This window comes from Peromyscus eremicus, chromosome 19, assembly GCF_949786415.1.
Source record: "Peromyscus eremicus chromosome 19, PerEre_H2_v1, whole genome shotgun sequence".
Taxonomy (NCBI): Eukaryota; Metazoa; Chordata; class Mammalia; order Rodentia; family Cricetidae; genus Peromyscus; species Peromyscus eremicus.
The window spans coordinates 62215626-62230793 of NC_081435.1; the positions used below are offsets into that span (position 1 = coordinate 62215626).

The 15168-nt window shown below is 47.5% G+C and overlaps 1 protein-coding gene across 1 annotated transcript in view; it reads left to right on the top strand.

The window, feature by feature from the left end:
• Myo5b (myosin VB) overlaps positions 1–15168 on the top strand; it is a 213827-nt gene that overhangs the window by 198297 nt on the left and 362 nt on the right. Inside the window, exons 33-38 of the mRNA XM_059246817.1 lie at positions 3632–3783; positions 5539–5628; positions 6618–6768; positions 7159–7444; positions 8373–8547; positions 10099–10179. Coding sequence (XP_059102800.1) covers positions 3632–3783; positions 5539–5628; positions 6618–6768; positions 7159–7444; positions 8373–8547; positions 10099–10179 — 935 coding nt within the window. The remainder of the gene's footprint in view (positions 1–3631; positions 3784–5538; positions 5629–6617; positions 6769–7158; positions 7445–8372; positions 8548–10098; positions 10180–15168) is intronic.

Genomic DNA, 15168 nt, shown 5'->3' on the forward strand with positions numbered 1-15168 from the left:
TTCTATTTACAGTTTGTTAGTACTGTGCAATCCAGCATGGGTGAGTGTGGCCTCTGGAATCGGACAGCCTATGTGCAAGCTAGCCATGTAGTTGATGACCAGTGTTCTCATTGTGACATGAGAGGGTGATAAAAACCTCTAACACTGGGCTGGAGAGATAGCTTCGCAGTTAGGAGCACTGGCTGCTCTTCCAGAGGACCTGGATCCAATTCCCAGCACCCACATGGCAAGTCACATGTACTCTGTGAGTTGTACTGTCTGTACTCCTGTTCCAGGGGATCCAACACCTTCACACTAACACTATAACCCCCAAGTTGTGAGAAGCAGGGTGAGTGATAGATGCTCAGTATGTGGCCTAGCAGCTTCGGCAGCTCTAGGAAAGGCAAACTCCATTCAGCTTGGTCCTCAGGACTAGAACACCTGCTACCCACTTTCCACCCCTACAGCTCTGGAAACGGAAGTATTTTCCCTGTTAAGTTAGAGGGGAGCCTCCTGCCCATGGGATCACTCTTCAAGGATGCTGGGGGGGAGGGGGAGTCTGAGTCATGTTTACAGGTTGTTGAGGTTTGTGTCAAGATAGTTCTCTGTGGTCAGTAGTGGATGCCACCTTCAGGAATGAATACAGGACTCCTGGGGGCCACTTTCCTCACTGACCCTGGTCCCCTTCCTCTCCTGTCTCAGCCTCATCCGCCTTCAACAGCGCCCCCCCCCCCTTTATGCTCTATCCAGCCCAGCCCAGCAGCTTCCTGCAGAGCCAGGGGAGAACCATAGAGAAAAAAGAGTCCTGTTGGGCAAAAGGAAGATCCTTTAGTAGTCTAGTGCCACTGCCTCTTCTCCATGGTGCTATAGTGTCCCCATCTGTCAAATAGTTGGTGGGACTGACCCCATGCATACCCCCACCCCACCCCCAGCGTGTGGAATGGAGCCAGGGAGGAAGCTGGGCGCAATGCAGGGCTTTCTCATACAAGGAGTCAGAGCTCCAGGTAAACATTACCCTAGAGGAAGTCACTCCAGGACAGGGAGGTGGCTGCCGAGTACTGTACCTAGGCCAAGAGCACGGGAGAAATAGAGCATGACTTCTGTGTGGTTGCCCTTCAGATGTTTGATTTGGGCATTTTTAATAGCTTGCTGGTGACTAGCATGCTCCAGTGACTCTGTGGTAAATATGAAACACAAAGTTTACAACATCAGAGCTAACTGAATAAGTAAATAGGACTCTAAATTTAATGACTTAAATAAGTGTAAGTCAAGGGCCCCTTCCTGCTCTTATGCTTAGATGGCTCTAGGAGATCACCTCCTACCTAGATACCAAGGAAGAATACATCATTGTCTGCCTTTCGGTGATCCCCATATAGAGAGATGGACCACTTCATAGGGAACCCATCACTGGCTACTTGCTTCAGAGAGGAGAAGAAAGTAGAGTTGTAATCCCCATCCTATGAGATGCTAACATCTGCCTAAGAAACAGAAGTGAGCCTGTTCTACCACAGGGCAAGGCAAGCTGCTTAAAATCTGCATGTAGGGAAAGCTTGAAGTAAGATGTTAGAGATTGGGAGTGGGCCTATTGAACTGCATTTTTTTTTCCTGGATTAATACTGCTAGCATTCTAATTAGAGCAAAGAACCAATCTATAGCCTAGAACCTAGAATATGCCAGAATGTTAACCATGTATCCAGAGTGTTATGGCCTGTAATTAATACTAACTAGAAGGATGTTATTTGAGAGAATGAAGTAATCTGTGTATCAGTTGAAGATACTTGCAGCCCAGCCTGACCCCAACTCTCATTGGCCTTGGCAGATGACTTAAGGATCCTGCTGGTCCAGGTAGAGGGTGAGGGGCCTCCCCATTTGTGACTTCCAAGCCCAAAAGGCACTTGGGGTTTGGTTTGGGTTAGGTAATGAGACTGAAGGCTGAGAGCTGGGTACAGACAGAGGCACAGTGAGGTGCTGGGGCCCTTTCTCAGCCATCATCTTAACCCGGCACCAGACCTTTCTTCCCACGCTCTGGTTTCTTGCCATTGTTCATTGTTTTAAGCTTGGCTTCTTAGCCCCTCAGGATACTAACATCCATCTGACAGCTTCCCAGAGGCCTTAGGAGGGAGGGTCAGGGAGCTTGAGTATCAGTGTGGAATTCGTACAGTCATAGTTCAAGGCAAGGAAAAGGGCAGACGAGAGTAGCTGGACAAAGGGACATGTTGAGCAGAGTGGCAGCAGACTACTGGACCAGTTCAGCTTTAAGACATCAGGGCAAGTGCTGCCAGGAAATCGTTCCAAACTGACAGCTCCACTGTTAAGTTTGACCTCTGTGGCTGTAATAAACACCATGACCATTCCGCTTACGGTCTGTCATAAAGAGAACTCAAGGCAGAAACCTGGTAACAGGAGCTGAAGCAGAGGCCACGGAGGGGTGCTGCTTCCTGGCTTGCTCCCCATGGCTTCCTCAGCCTGCTTTCTTACACCATCCAGGGCCACCTGCCCAAGGGTGGCACCACCTCCAGTCTGACGGACCCTCCCACATCAATCACTAATCAAGAAAATGCCCTACAGGCCGCTCTGATGGAGGCATTTTCTCAATTGACGTTCCTTCTTCCCACTTGTATAAGGTGACAAAAAACTGAACAGCACACCCATGGACCAGAGGTTGTTCCAGCTGTCTCAGCCCTTGGCCAACTGGTTCTCATTGGGAATGTGATTTGCTCTAAGATATGATATTGCTAAATTCTCCTGATATTAATCTTCAGTATTGAAGAACCCACTGTGCCTAGCCAGAAGTTGGGGTGCCAAGAAATGGAATTCTCACCTCATTGCATGAGCCCCCTACAGCCTGCCTCTAGCTGTAAGCCCCTTCCTGAGGACCATGGCATGAGTTTATAACCTGTGGCCCTTTCCTCCGTGAGGTAGATAAGTCACTGAGGGCCTACTTATTTTACTGCTGTAATACAAACACCTAGGAATGTAATATGTTCTTCTGTTTTGTGACAAGCTTTCTCTTTGTAGCCCTGACTGACCTGAAACTCTCTATGCAGACCAGGCTGACCTCAGATTCACAGAGATCCCCCTGCCTCAGCCTCCTGAGTGCTGGAATTAAAGGCGCGAGCCAGTACATACGGCCAGGCCATACTTTTGTTTTTTGACCAGTGTCTCCAACTGGATGAGTGTGTACGTTAGTTATCTTGTTGCTGTGACCCAAAACAACTCAGAAAAGAGTTTGTTTGGCTTACAGTTCTGGAGCGATAGAGGCCATAAAGGCAAGGGAAGGCTAGCCGCCGGCGCCCCAACAGGAAGCTGGCTGATCACATTTCATCTGCACGCAGGAAGCAGAGAGAGCAAGCAGGAAGTAGGGCAAGGCTATAGACCCTTGAAGATGTACTTCCTCCAGCAAGGTTCTGTCTTCTAAAGGTTCCATAATCCCCCCAAGAGCACCAGCAGCTGAGGACTAGGTGTTCAGCTACATGAGCCTATAGCAGTCTCAGACTACCACAGTCTATCTTATCCCTGTTTCAATCCCTGTGAGCAGTGGATTCCTGGGTGAGTTACAGGGAAATGATGCAAGTACTTCTCTTTGAGGCAAGGGTTCTGACATTCAGGGTGTTACCCCAGTGAGATCTAACTCACCTGTTGTTGCTGTTAGACCTGAAGCCCCAGATGCTGTCGGGTACCGTGCCCTGCCTGCCTGCATACATCCTCTACATGTGCATCAGGCATGCAGATTACACCAACGACGACCTCAAGGTACACTCGTTGCTGAGCTCCACCATCAACGGCATTAAGAAAGTCCTCAAGGTAGGTAACGAGCCTGTGCAGACAGCTGAGGTTCCCGGAAGCCCGAGCAAAGCGAGCGCCTCCGTTGCTTCTCGGGGTCTGTGTTCAGCCAGTGTACCAGTTACACTACCTGGGATGCCTTCCAGTACTCAGAGCAGGCTCAAGACTGCAGGTGCCAGGAGGCCCAGGACTCCAGTGTGGGCCTCCCACATCTGCTGAACCTGTCTTCACAGGAAAACCTGGCTGCATGCTAGCATAGATGTTAGGAAGGTGGACGGCCTCTGAACCACGTTCAGGAAGCCATACTCTCTCTCACCTTTCCAAGGGACTGGGACACACTTTCAAGGTTGGTTGCAGAAAGAGAGCAGCTGCCATTCATCAGTTAACCAGGTGAGGCAGCCTGGGCCAGAACAGGACTGCTCTGGAGGGTGAGAGTAGGGTGTTAAAACAGCTCAAGAATGTCACCTTAAGACACCAGATGAGACCGGGCGGTGGTGGCCCACGCCTTTAATCCCAGCACTCGGGAGGCAGAGCCAGGCGGATCTCTGTGAGTTCGAGGCCAGCCTGGGCTACCAAGTGAGTTCTAGGAGAGGCGCAAAGCTACACAGAGAAACCCTGTCTCGAAAAACAAAAACAAAAAAAAAAAAAAAAAAAGACACCAGATGAATGTGGCAGCTGTTTGGAGGCATGTTCACAAAGGAGCTGGGGTCAGGTGGTAGGAGGGAGATTTTTAGAGACAGACATCTCAGTGGCAGTCCTCTACAATAGACTGTCTTCTGATTTCCCCAACACTGCTGATTCCAAGGAGGCCAGCCATCCTCCAGAACACTGTGGCCAGGCCTCTTCTGGTCTAGTGAGCCTGTGATCACAATTTGAGAACAAGCTAGCCCTCAGCTTCTGGCTGCATGCCCTTGGCAGCTGCCTCGCCTTCTCTGTCTCTGGCTCCAAGCCTTGTTATCTGCTAACTGCCCTGAAGTGTATCATGCCTAGGCTGGTCACTCTCAAATCTGTGTCTCTAGCCTTGACCTCTTTTATAACCTCCAGCAGGAGTCTAAGGCAGCCGAGGAATGCAAACATCACTTCCTTAGAGAGGCCTTCTACAGCTCCGAGCTAGATTAGCCCGTTCTGGCCCATAGCCGGTGTGGTCAGCCTTGTTCTGTTGTTGTAGCTTAAATAACGGTCATCGCACTTAAATAACGGTGGTGTGTTACGGGACGGGCTCTGAGAAGTCCGTGGGTGTAATGCAGAACCTGGCCAGATGGCGTTGTATAAGGGTTGCTAAGCAGCCTTGCTCACTTAGTTTATTGCCACTGAGCATTCGACTTCTAGGTCAGTGGGACACTAGTGTACTTCACTGCTGTGCTCCCTAGCACGCCTTGTGTTAAACAGCTGGTAGATCAGAATCCGAGTTGGCCAGAGCAAGGTTTAGACTAGACCAGAGCCCAGGGCTGCTGGGCCTAAGCTTCATTTGTGCCACTCAGCTCCACATTCTTCAGCTCTGGGAGACCAACCTGTTCTTCCCATGTGTTCAGGTGCATGCACCACTCGTCAGGAGACCAGGGAATGGTTCTGTCTGGGTACCATCTCAGGGAGTGGAGGAACAGCAAATCTCTGCAAAGGGAATTCTCTCTGTGTCTGGAAAGTGGACTGCATACATCGGGGTTGCCCAGGAATGCTGGGCAACACAGGAAACATGGAAAGAGAAGCACCAGGGATATATGTCAGCCAATGGGAGACACTTGACTCAGAGCCAGTGGTGTGCTTTTCTCTTCACAGAAGCACAATGATGACTTTGAGATGACGTCATTCTGGTTGTCCAACACCTGCCGCTTCCTCCACTGTCTGAAGCAGTACAGTGGGGATGAGGTGAGTGGTGAGCAAAGTGCCCCAAAGTGGACCCCACTTTATCTACTTGCATTTTGGGGTGCTTTGGACTCCCTATGCACATCTGCTCTTGGAGACAAGATTTGAACCGCAGTGTAACTAGCTCTGTGTAGCTAAAAAACAAGAATGAAAGGTCCCGTCTCTCAGCAGCCACCCACAGTCGCTCCTACTTGTGCCCGTTGTTAGAAGTCACTTTGTAATTTGAGGTGAGGGCAAGAGGTTGGGGGGCATGGCTGCCTCTTTGACAGTCCTGATCTTTTTGACTGCTGTTGGTCCCTCTTAGCCTGAATAAAAAGGACATTGGAGCTAGGCTCTGCGGCATGTGCCTTCAATCCCAGCAACTGGGAGGCTGTGGCAAGAATACCACAAGTTTAAAGACAGCCTGGATGATATAGCAAGACCGCCTCAAAACAAAAAAGATAACAGTAAGAAGACCGAGGTCACAGGAGCCCTTTGGATGTTAGTACTTGTCCCAGATTTCCTGTCCATCCTACTACAGCAGGGTAAGAGGACACTGCTGTCACCACCCACTCATCTGGTGACTGGTAAGATGAGTTCCTAGAAGTCTCCTACACACACAACCTGGCCTATGCCATATTCCTGTAGGGCCTTGTGTAGCCTAAGCTCTTGGACAATCTGAATATGCACAATACCAGATAAACATTCAGAAAGCATGGGACCCTCCTTTATTAATTTATGTTTCTGGCTTTGGGTATTTAATATATGGAACTCACTTTATTTTGAGGGTCTAAATGATATAGGCCTTTTTATTGACACAATTCTGACTTGTCTGTCATGAGACTTCCACTACCTTGAAGGACCAGGGCCATCCCAAAGGCCTCATGTTTTCTAGAGCATTACACGTAGGGAAGCCCTGCAAATAGGCAGTTGTTAAGGTGGCCCAAGTCCCAGAAGGTGTACGGAACCCAGGAGACCCCAGAAGCTTATTACTGCACATTCTTCCTCTGCAGGGCTTCATGACGCAGAACACTCCAAAGCAGAATGAGCACTGTCTCAAGAACTTTGACCTCACTGAATATCGGCAGGTGCTAAGCGACCTTTCCATTCAGATCTATCAGCAGCTCATTAAAATCGCAGAGGGCTTGTTACAACCTATGATCGGTAAGGTGCTGCTGAGGGACCTCCAGCACACATCTTGGGGTCTGGAGGAGGATGTGGGGGGGGGGCAGGGGGTTATGGCAAGCATGCCTTGCCTTGCAGCAACCAGGTGTTACCAACTGTGCCTTCCACAAAGCCAAGCCCATCCTGGGATAGGCATGAGGTAGCACAAAATCCAGCTAGTACATAGCCATTAGCTTTGTCCAATCACCAATGAATTTAAGTGACAATTTGCTCCATGGTTATTTTATGTCAGATGGAGAGCCCCCACACTCAAAAATCTTTGCCACATGTGTTAAGTCCCCACATATGTTAATACTGTGCACATCCGAATGGTCTCATTGAGATGAGGGGTCCTACAGCAGACTTGCTCTAACCACGCCTTCCTTTCAGTTTCTGCCATGTTGGAAAATGAGAGCATCCAGGGGCTGTCTGGCGTGCGGCCAACGGGTTACCGGAAGCGCTCCTCCAGCATGGTGGATGGAGAGAACTCCTACTGCCTGGAGGCTATCATCCGCCAGATGAATTTGTTTCATACAGTCATGTGTGACCAGGGCCTGGACCCTGAGATCATCCTTCAGGTGTTCAAACAGCTCTTCTACATGATCAACGCTGTGACCCTTAACAACCTGCTCCTGCGGAAAGATGCCTGCTCTTGGAGTACAGGCATGCAGCTCAGGTGAGGGGTGCTCGCACCAGCCAGCACGTGGAGACTGAGAGGCCCAACACAGGGTGGGGGCAGAACACAGGACAGTTGTCTCCAAGGTGGTGGCCCTTGTCATAGTCAGTGTGTGGCTCAAATCCATCACCCTTTTATTGATTGGTGAAGTTCACCCTGCTGAGACAGTGACCTAGTTAAACAAACTAGTACCAAGATGTTCACACTGGCTTAGAGACGCTCAAATGCTCTTTAAAGACTGATGAGTGTGGCTAGGTGAGCGAGAAAAATGGATAAGTGAGTCATCAAGGCTCTCAAGTATAAATGTGTGTAAACGTTAAATGTAAATTCTAATTTAGTATATTTATGCTTCCCTCCCTGTTAATATATTGAGAGACACTTTAGATATTTCATCTTGGCTTAATTTTAACCTTGCATTCATCTATTCATTCTTTATTCAACTTACAGTTATTAACTGCTAGGCACTTTGCAGAGTTTTTTTAACGTATGTGTGCATATAGGAGTGGTACATACATCTGTACTCAAACATATGGAGGCTGGAGGACAACTCAAATACCCACCTAAGAAAAAAAAAATCTCACTGAACTGGAATTTATCAGTTGTCTAGGCTGGCTGGCCAATGAGATCTATCTCCACCTCTCCAGCACCAGGATGACAACTATGTGCCACCTCGCTCATTTTTTGTTTTGTTGTTGCTTGGTGTGTGTGTGTGTGTGTGTGTGTGTGTGTATAAATATGGGTCTGGGCTCAAACTGACGTCTTCATTCTTGCAAACATTTCCTTACCCACACTTTGCAAGCTTTTAACTACATGAGATAATTAATGTGGGGGCAAGGATAACACTAGTTACACCTAGCCTGAAAAACACAGCAGGTACCCTCCCCCATGAATTAAGGCTAACACGGCTCCCTTTTTACCTATGGCTAAGGTACAACATAAGCCAACTTGAAGAGTGGCTTCGAGGAAAAAACCTTCACCAGAGTGGAGCAGTTCAGACCATGGAACCTTTGATCCAGGCAGCCCAGCTCCTCCAGTTGAAGAAGAAAACCAATGAGGATGCAGAGGCCATCTGCTCTCTGTGTACCTCCCTCAGCACCCAGCAGGTACAGCCATTCGAGACCAATGCTGGCCATGCCAGTCTGTTCTTGCAAGGAGTTTTCTGATGCGGTGCTCCTGGCCTTGTTGACACAATTCCAATTTGCAACTGATGAAATGGTCTTGATGAAGCAGAGATCACTTTGGTCTGACCCGATGCCATTTCCCCGAAACTTACTGACCCTCCCTATGTGCTAACTTACACGGTGGTAAACCCACAAACCTTGATAACAACTTTCTGAAACTGCCTGTGCACATGTTCTATGATATGCATGTATGGAGCTCAGGGGGTGACTGGAAGGAGTTGTTCTCTCTTCCATCATGTGGGTTCTGGGAATTGAATTCAAGTAATCAGACTTGGTGGCAAGGGCCTTCACCCACTGAGCCAGTTTGCTGGCCTCATGTCACAACTTTTTAAAAACAATTTCTTACCAAAGAGATTTACTTTTCTGAATCTGTCAGTATGAGGCTGTTTGCTTACTTTACATACTTCCTTTACAACTGCAATTTTCATATTTTAAGACACCATTTATATCATTTTAGATGAAGCCTTAATGATCTAAAGGTACTTAAATATTAATTTAAATTCCTCTCCCCCAAAATTGTATTTATACCATAATTTGGTTGTAGACATATGACTAGTCTATAAAGAGATGGGTCCCCAGATCTTGCTTTTGATCATGGCTACTTAGAATTGGACCATGGACAGAAGGGAAACCAGTCTCTTCCAATCAAATGCATGCTCTTCCCAACCAACACCATTGTAGCCAACTCTAAACTCAATACGCAGACGGGTACATGCTTCTCATACCTCCTCTGCTGTCTCCTGAAATGAACCAGAGAACTCTTTAGAAAACTGCAAGGGCTCGTGTTTCCCGGTCCCAGTAACTGTTTTCCTTCTGTAAGTTTACTTCCTGTTTGTAGTTGGCCTGGCAGGAGGCCGGGGTACTTCCACCAAAACAACTGATAGGTGGACAAAAGGCTGTCTGGTTAAGAAGAAAATCTCACTTGTAAATGAATTTTCCTTTTTCTTTTTGTTTTTTTGACACAAGGTTTCTCTGTATCCTCGGCTGTCCTGGAACTGACTGTAAAACAGGCTGGTCTCGAACTCACAGAACCTCCTGCCTCTGCCTCCCAAGTGCTGGGATTAAAGGTGTGCGCCACCACCGCCTAGCATAAGTGAATTTTCTTAAGGAAGAGGTGTAAGCATGGTTAAGCGTGATTAAGTGAGCCCTGGTGCTCTTCTGAAGAACCTTTGAGTTGCCCGCAGAACAGAGGCTGGGGGTTCCGGACAGCAGTTTTCTGAACTCACTGTGCATAAGCCACCAAGCCTAAGGGAAGGGTGGGCGTTGAGGACATGAATGCAGTACAGGACCTCAAACCCCGCAGGGGCAGCCATGGGGTGGAAACATGCTATAGACAGCAGCCTGAGCACAGGCCTAGTGGGATCTGTCCAGAGAGTTGGACATTTGTATGGTACCACTGTCACAGAGTCCTAAAATTCAAAGTAGTCTTTAGTTTGTCTAGTACTGCGCTAAACCATGTTTTCATTCCAACAGATCGTCAAAATTTTAAACCTATACACTCCCTTGAATGAATTTGAGGAACGAGTGACAGTGTCCTTTATACGAACAATCCAGGTGAGTCTTTGTTCATTTCATAAAGTCCCTAGTCAGAAGCCAAAAGGGACATTGAAAATGCAGATTTTAACCTTCTCTTTACTAACGCTGGCTACACTGTGTGCTAGAATCTGCATCCGTAGGCTTCTTGCTTAAATGCACAGGAAACTTAGTGTCCATGAGTAATATTAACTACATACATGCAGACGGATGGACTTGCCACTCAGCTTTTCAACTCAAGTGTTTCATTGGCTGAGTGTAGCTGGAGTTTTCCTGCCTGGCCCACAGTCAGGATAAATCTCTCTCACCTGCCAGTCCCACAGCCTCAGACCCAACCAAGTAAACACAGAGACTTATGTTGCTTTCAAACTGTATGGCTGTGGCAGGCTTCTTGCTAACTGTTCTTATAGCTTAAATTAATCCATTTCCATTAATCTATACCTTGCCACATGGCTCGTGGCTTACCGGCATCTTCACATGCTGTTTCTCATCGTGGCGGCTGGCAGTGTCTCTCTTACTCAGCCTTCCACTTCCCAGCTTTATTCTCCTCCTTGCCCCGCCTACACTTCCTGCCTAGCCAACGGCCAATCAGTGTTTTATTGATTAATTAGCAACACATTTGCCATACATCCCACAGCAGCTGAGAGCACCTTACTGAATCAAGGCACCAGGCAGAATTAACAAGGTGGCCTAATATCAGTTCCACCCATGTGGAACTAAGAAATATTCTCTAAGAATTCAATCCAAACTCTCACACCTTGTCTCTGATACACTATTTGTCTTTGGGGATCTGGTATGAAGAAACTTCTTAGGCAGATGTATATATAGATCCATCTTGAGAGGTGAGTTTTTAACTTAAACATGAGCTTCCTCAAGCTGAGCCCAGGGAGATTTGGGTCCAGTGGAGGGCCTTCTTGTGTGACAGGGACTGACAGGAGCTGACTGTGACTCCACAAGAGGACTCATTTCTCCCAGTTACGTGTGAGGAATACACTGGACAGACGCAGGAGTGTTAGAGAGCCCCGAGAAAACAAGAGCTTTGGTACAGAATGCTGCTCTCCTTTGCAAGGCTGGGGATTTTTTTTCCAAGATTTAAAAGAGATCTAGAGATTTAGAAAGAGTGCCTTGACTCTGAAGAGACCATGGAGAAGAGTAAATGAACTTTAGCCTGGTATTTGAGTAGAGATGAAGCCAGAGGTCAAGGGACAGACGCCAAGTCAGACTAAAGGTAGCTGTTGCCTCAAGGACAACGGGGAAATGCCAGGGCCTGCCAAGCGTACAGCCCTCAGAGCAGGCCGGCTTACCCACACAAGGGATGAGTCAAAGTCGGGGAGGGTGGGCGCTGAGTGGGAGGCCAGCACAGGATAAGCACAGAGCCAGCTCCTGAATGCAGAGAAGGGATCAGGGGACAGGAGAGAAGCCACGAGGTACCCCGACCCACTACTGATTTTTGTGGAGGGCTGAAAAGCAACTCAAGCAAAAGTACAAGTTTAGGAAGTCATTCTTGCATTTGAATCTGAGCCACACAGGAGGGAGAATCATAACACACCATCAACTGGCAATGTCGCCATTTGCAAGAAGGGAGTTCAGTCCAAAGTAGACTGACATATGCCAAGCAGGCCGCAGGCCTAACGGATGAAGGACGTAGAGATACACCCTGGAGGCCAAGGGCAGATACTGTCAGAAAGTATGGCAGTCCTGTCAAAAGGGTTTGGTTTGGGTTTGGATTTTGGCCAGAGTGAGTTTATTTCTCCCTACGCAGTGCTCAGAAGCACTGGTGAGCAGTCGGCCCCCTCACCGTACCCCCAACCCCATCCCCACTCCCACTACACTTGACCTCCTGTCCAGCAGTCAAAGCCGCTTGTTAGGCATATACCATTGCCTACATACTACATACAGTGTACATGTTTAAAAACACTCACCTGAAATAAAGAAGCATTACACAGGAGCTCATAAATATGTATGACTTTCACATAGACATTCAAACACTTAACCATTAAAACTTGGATGCTGTAAGCTTGAGAGCTGTTAATGCCACCACAGGGTTCATAGGGGTTTTCTGCGACATCATGTACCGTAAGTTTTGAAGTTATGGCCCCGCTCTTCGGATGCTAGTACATGAGAATCTTGTGGCTAGCGTATGGAGGCTTAAGCAGCACTTTGTGTCATCATTCAGGTAACTGAACAAAATGTGAGCAATTTGAGGTTCAACAGCCCCCTTCACAGGCTTGTACTCAAACGGCTCACCCTCGTCAGTGTTCCAAAGGGCTACTGGTCCTTGAAGGCCTCAGCCTGTTCCAAGGCTTAAGAGAAACAGTAAAGATGCCATGGGTGCTAGAGCTGAGCAATTAGCCCTTGGTCTTCCAACTCTAAAGTTGGGTAACAAGGAAACCTGGAAAGTTACACTATATCAAGATACTGTCACTAGTTGAAACAACAGTGGCTTGTCCCCAAGAGGGAAAAACAAAACAATGACAATGTTTTTGTACCTCAAGCTGGTAGTGGCCTGACCTGTATTTTCCTAATGAGGATTTGTGGATCTTTCCCTTGGCAATACTCCTGCCAAAGTGCAGCTCCAGCCTGGAGTCCATAGTTCAAGCGCTTACGGGTAGTTCTGAGGACAAACAAAGCTGGCTTACCCATGACAAACACAGCACTTGCCAGGTGCCAGCAACCGGACTCAGTGTACTGAGTCATCGACTCTTGGTCCTCACAGCCTTTTAAGAGCATTGTCTCCATCATCTTCCCCAAGGGGAAATCTGTATGCACGTCACTGAGCTTTCTGTCACTGTGGTACCGTACTTGAGATAATCAGCGTTCAAGGGAAAAGGTTCGTCTGGGCTCACGTTCAGATATTTCAGTCCATGGTGACTCAGCCTTGCTCTCAGGGTCTGTAAACACACAGTACATAATGAAGCGAGTGTGAGGCAGGGGATACCTGCTGCTCACTGCACAGCAGCTTGGGAGCAAGAGACAGCAAGGTCCAGAGTCCCTGTATCTCTTCAAAGGCATGCCCCAGGGACCTAACTTCCATCCTAAAGAGCCCAGCATGCCTGCTTACAGACCTCACCTTACAGTGCTATATGTCATCAGAAGTGGGAGGTTGAAGGGCCCCGCTATTAATGGAGAACTATTTCTCCCTTCAGCTCTGTCAATTGGGGCACCATATATTCTGTATGCTCTGTTTCTAATTGTGCTTCATCTGTAATTGTTCATGACATTGAAACTTTTATCCAATGTCTTTGTCTCCAGAAATGACTAAAATTTTCCTTTGCCCTTGAAGGAAATTTTGTCAGATGTAAAATTCTCATGCACACCCCCCCTTGGGGTGTGTCTTCCTATCACTTCCTAATGTCCATGGCATCTGATGGAAAATCAGCTGGTAATCTCATTTCAGGATACTCTATGACAAACGCATTTCTCTATTGTTCTCTTAAGATTCCTTGTCTTTGGGTTTTCACAATTTGTATATCTCAGTGTGTTTAAAGCTCACTGCTTGAAGTTGAGTGAGCTTGGATGTACTCATACATTCTGCCCACTGGATTTGGGATGGGTTTAGTTTTTATTTAAATGTTTTTCTGCCCTTTTCTCTCATTTTTTTTGGGGGGGTGGAATTCTACAGTATGTATGTTGATACTTTGCTTCCTGGACCCTCAAACTCTGTTTTCAGTCAGGGTCTTATTAGTCCAGGTTGACCTTGAACTTGCTATGTAGCTGAGAATGACTTTGAACCCTGGTCCTCTTGCCTCCACTTCCCACGTGCTGGGGTTACAGGGTGTGCAGCACCATACTTGGCTCTAGCATTCCTACTCATTCTTTTCCTTTCTTAGACTTGGTCACTTCAACACTATTGTCTTCTAGCTCACTGACTCTCCCTTCTACCTACCCAGGTCTGCTGTGGAACTCCTCTATGAATTTCATTTCGGTTATCGTACTTTTCTTAAAACACCTAGCTTCAGAGAGGGGAAAGGAAGAGGATTTGTCCTTTTAAATATTCCAACTGAAGCCACTAAGACAAACCACTGTACCCTGAGAAAAACCTTTTCTAAGACAAGCATCCATGCTGGATCCCACCAGACAAACCAAAGTGCACACACCATCTCAAACTTTGAGAGGTCAAAACCCCACTGCTTTCCCTGGCACCACCCAGCTACTCCAAGAACGTGGGCTTCTATCACCACAGCCATGCTTGAGGCTAAAGAATGGGGCACACAAGCAGGTTCAGCCACGTGCTCACAGATACCAGCCTCTCTCTTCATCAAAGCATGGTTATAAATGAGTCTCTAAGCAGGTCCCAGAATTTTGGAATAGTTAACAAGAATCACTCTTTCAAACTCAGTAGTTGCTTCAGTGGAGAAGGGGCTGTTCCCTAGACTTCCTGCCTTGGCAATTTCCATGATGTTCCATCCTGCAGATGACAAAATTAAGACATAGGAAGGTTTGGACATTTGTTCAGGGCAGGGAGTCTGCCTCTAGAGCAGTGGTTCTCAACCTGTAGGTCCCAACCCCTTTGGGGGTCAAATGACTCTTTCACAGGGATGGCCTAAGACCATTGGAAAACACAGATATTTATATTATGATTCATAACAGTAGCAAAATTACACTTATGAAGTAGCAATAAAATACTTTTCTGGTTGGGGTCACCCCAACATGAGGAACTGTATTAAAGGGTTGCAGTGTTAGGAAGGCTGAGAACCACGGCTGTAGAACCTGGTCCATGAATCATTCCACGACAGTCTTCCCATGGGATGTGCCCCTAAGCCACGGCTTCCCCTTCTCCCTCAGCTGGAAGCATTAAGATAATGCTAGAATGGGAAAGTGCTTAACCATCTGACCTCCACCAACCTAAACTCGGGCTTGTCTCCACTGTTGCTTCGGGGACACAGGAAGACCACTTTCTCCTGATCCTGCAAGCCTTCTGCGTCATCTTAGGAATCTTTCCATTCCGTATGCCCCCTCACTCTGGTGAAGTTACTTAAACTTTTTAGGTTATAATAAATACTTACACGA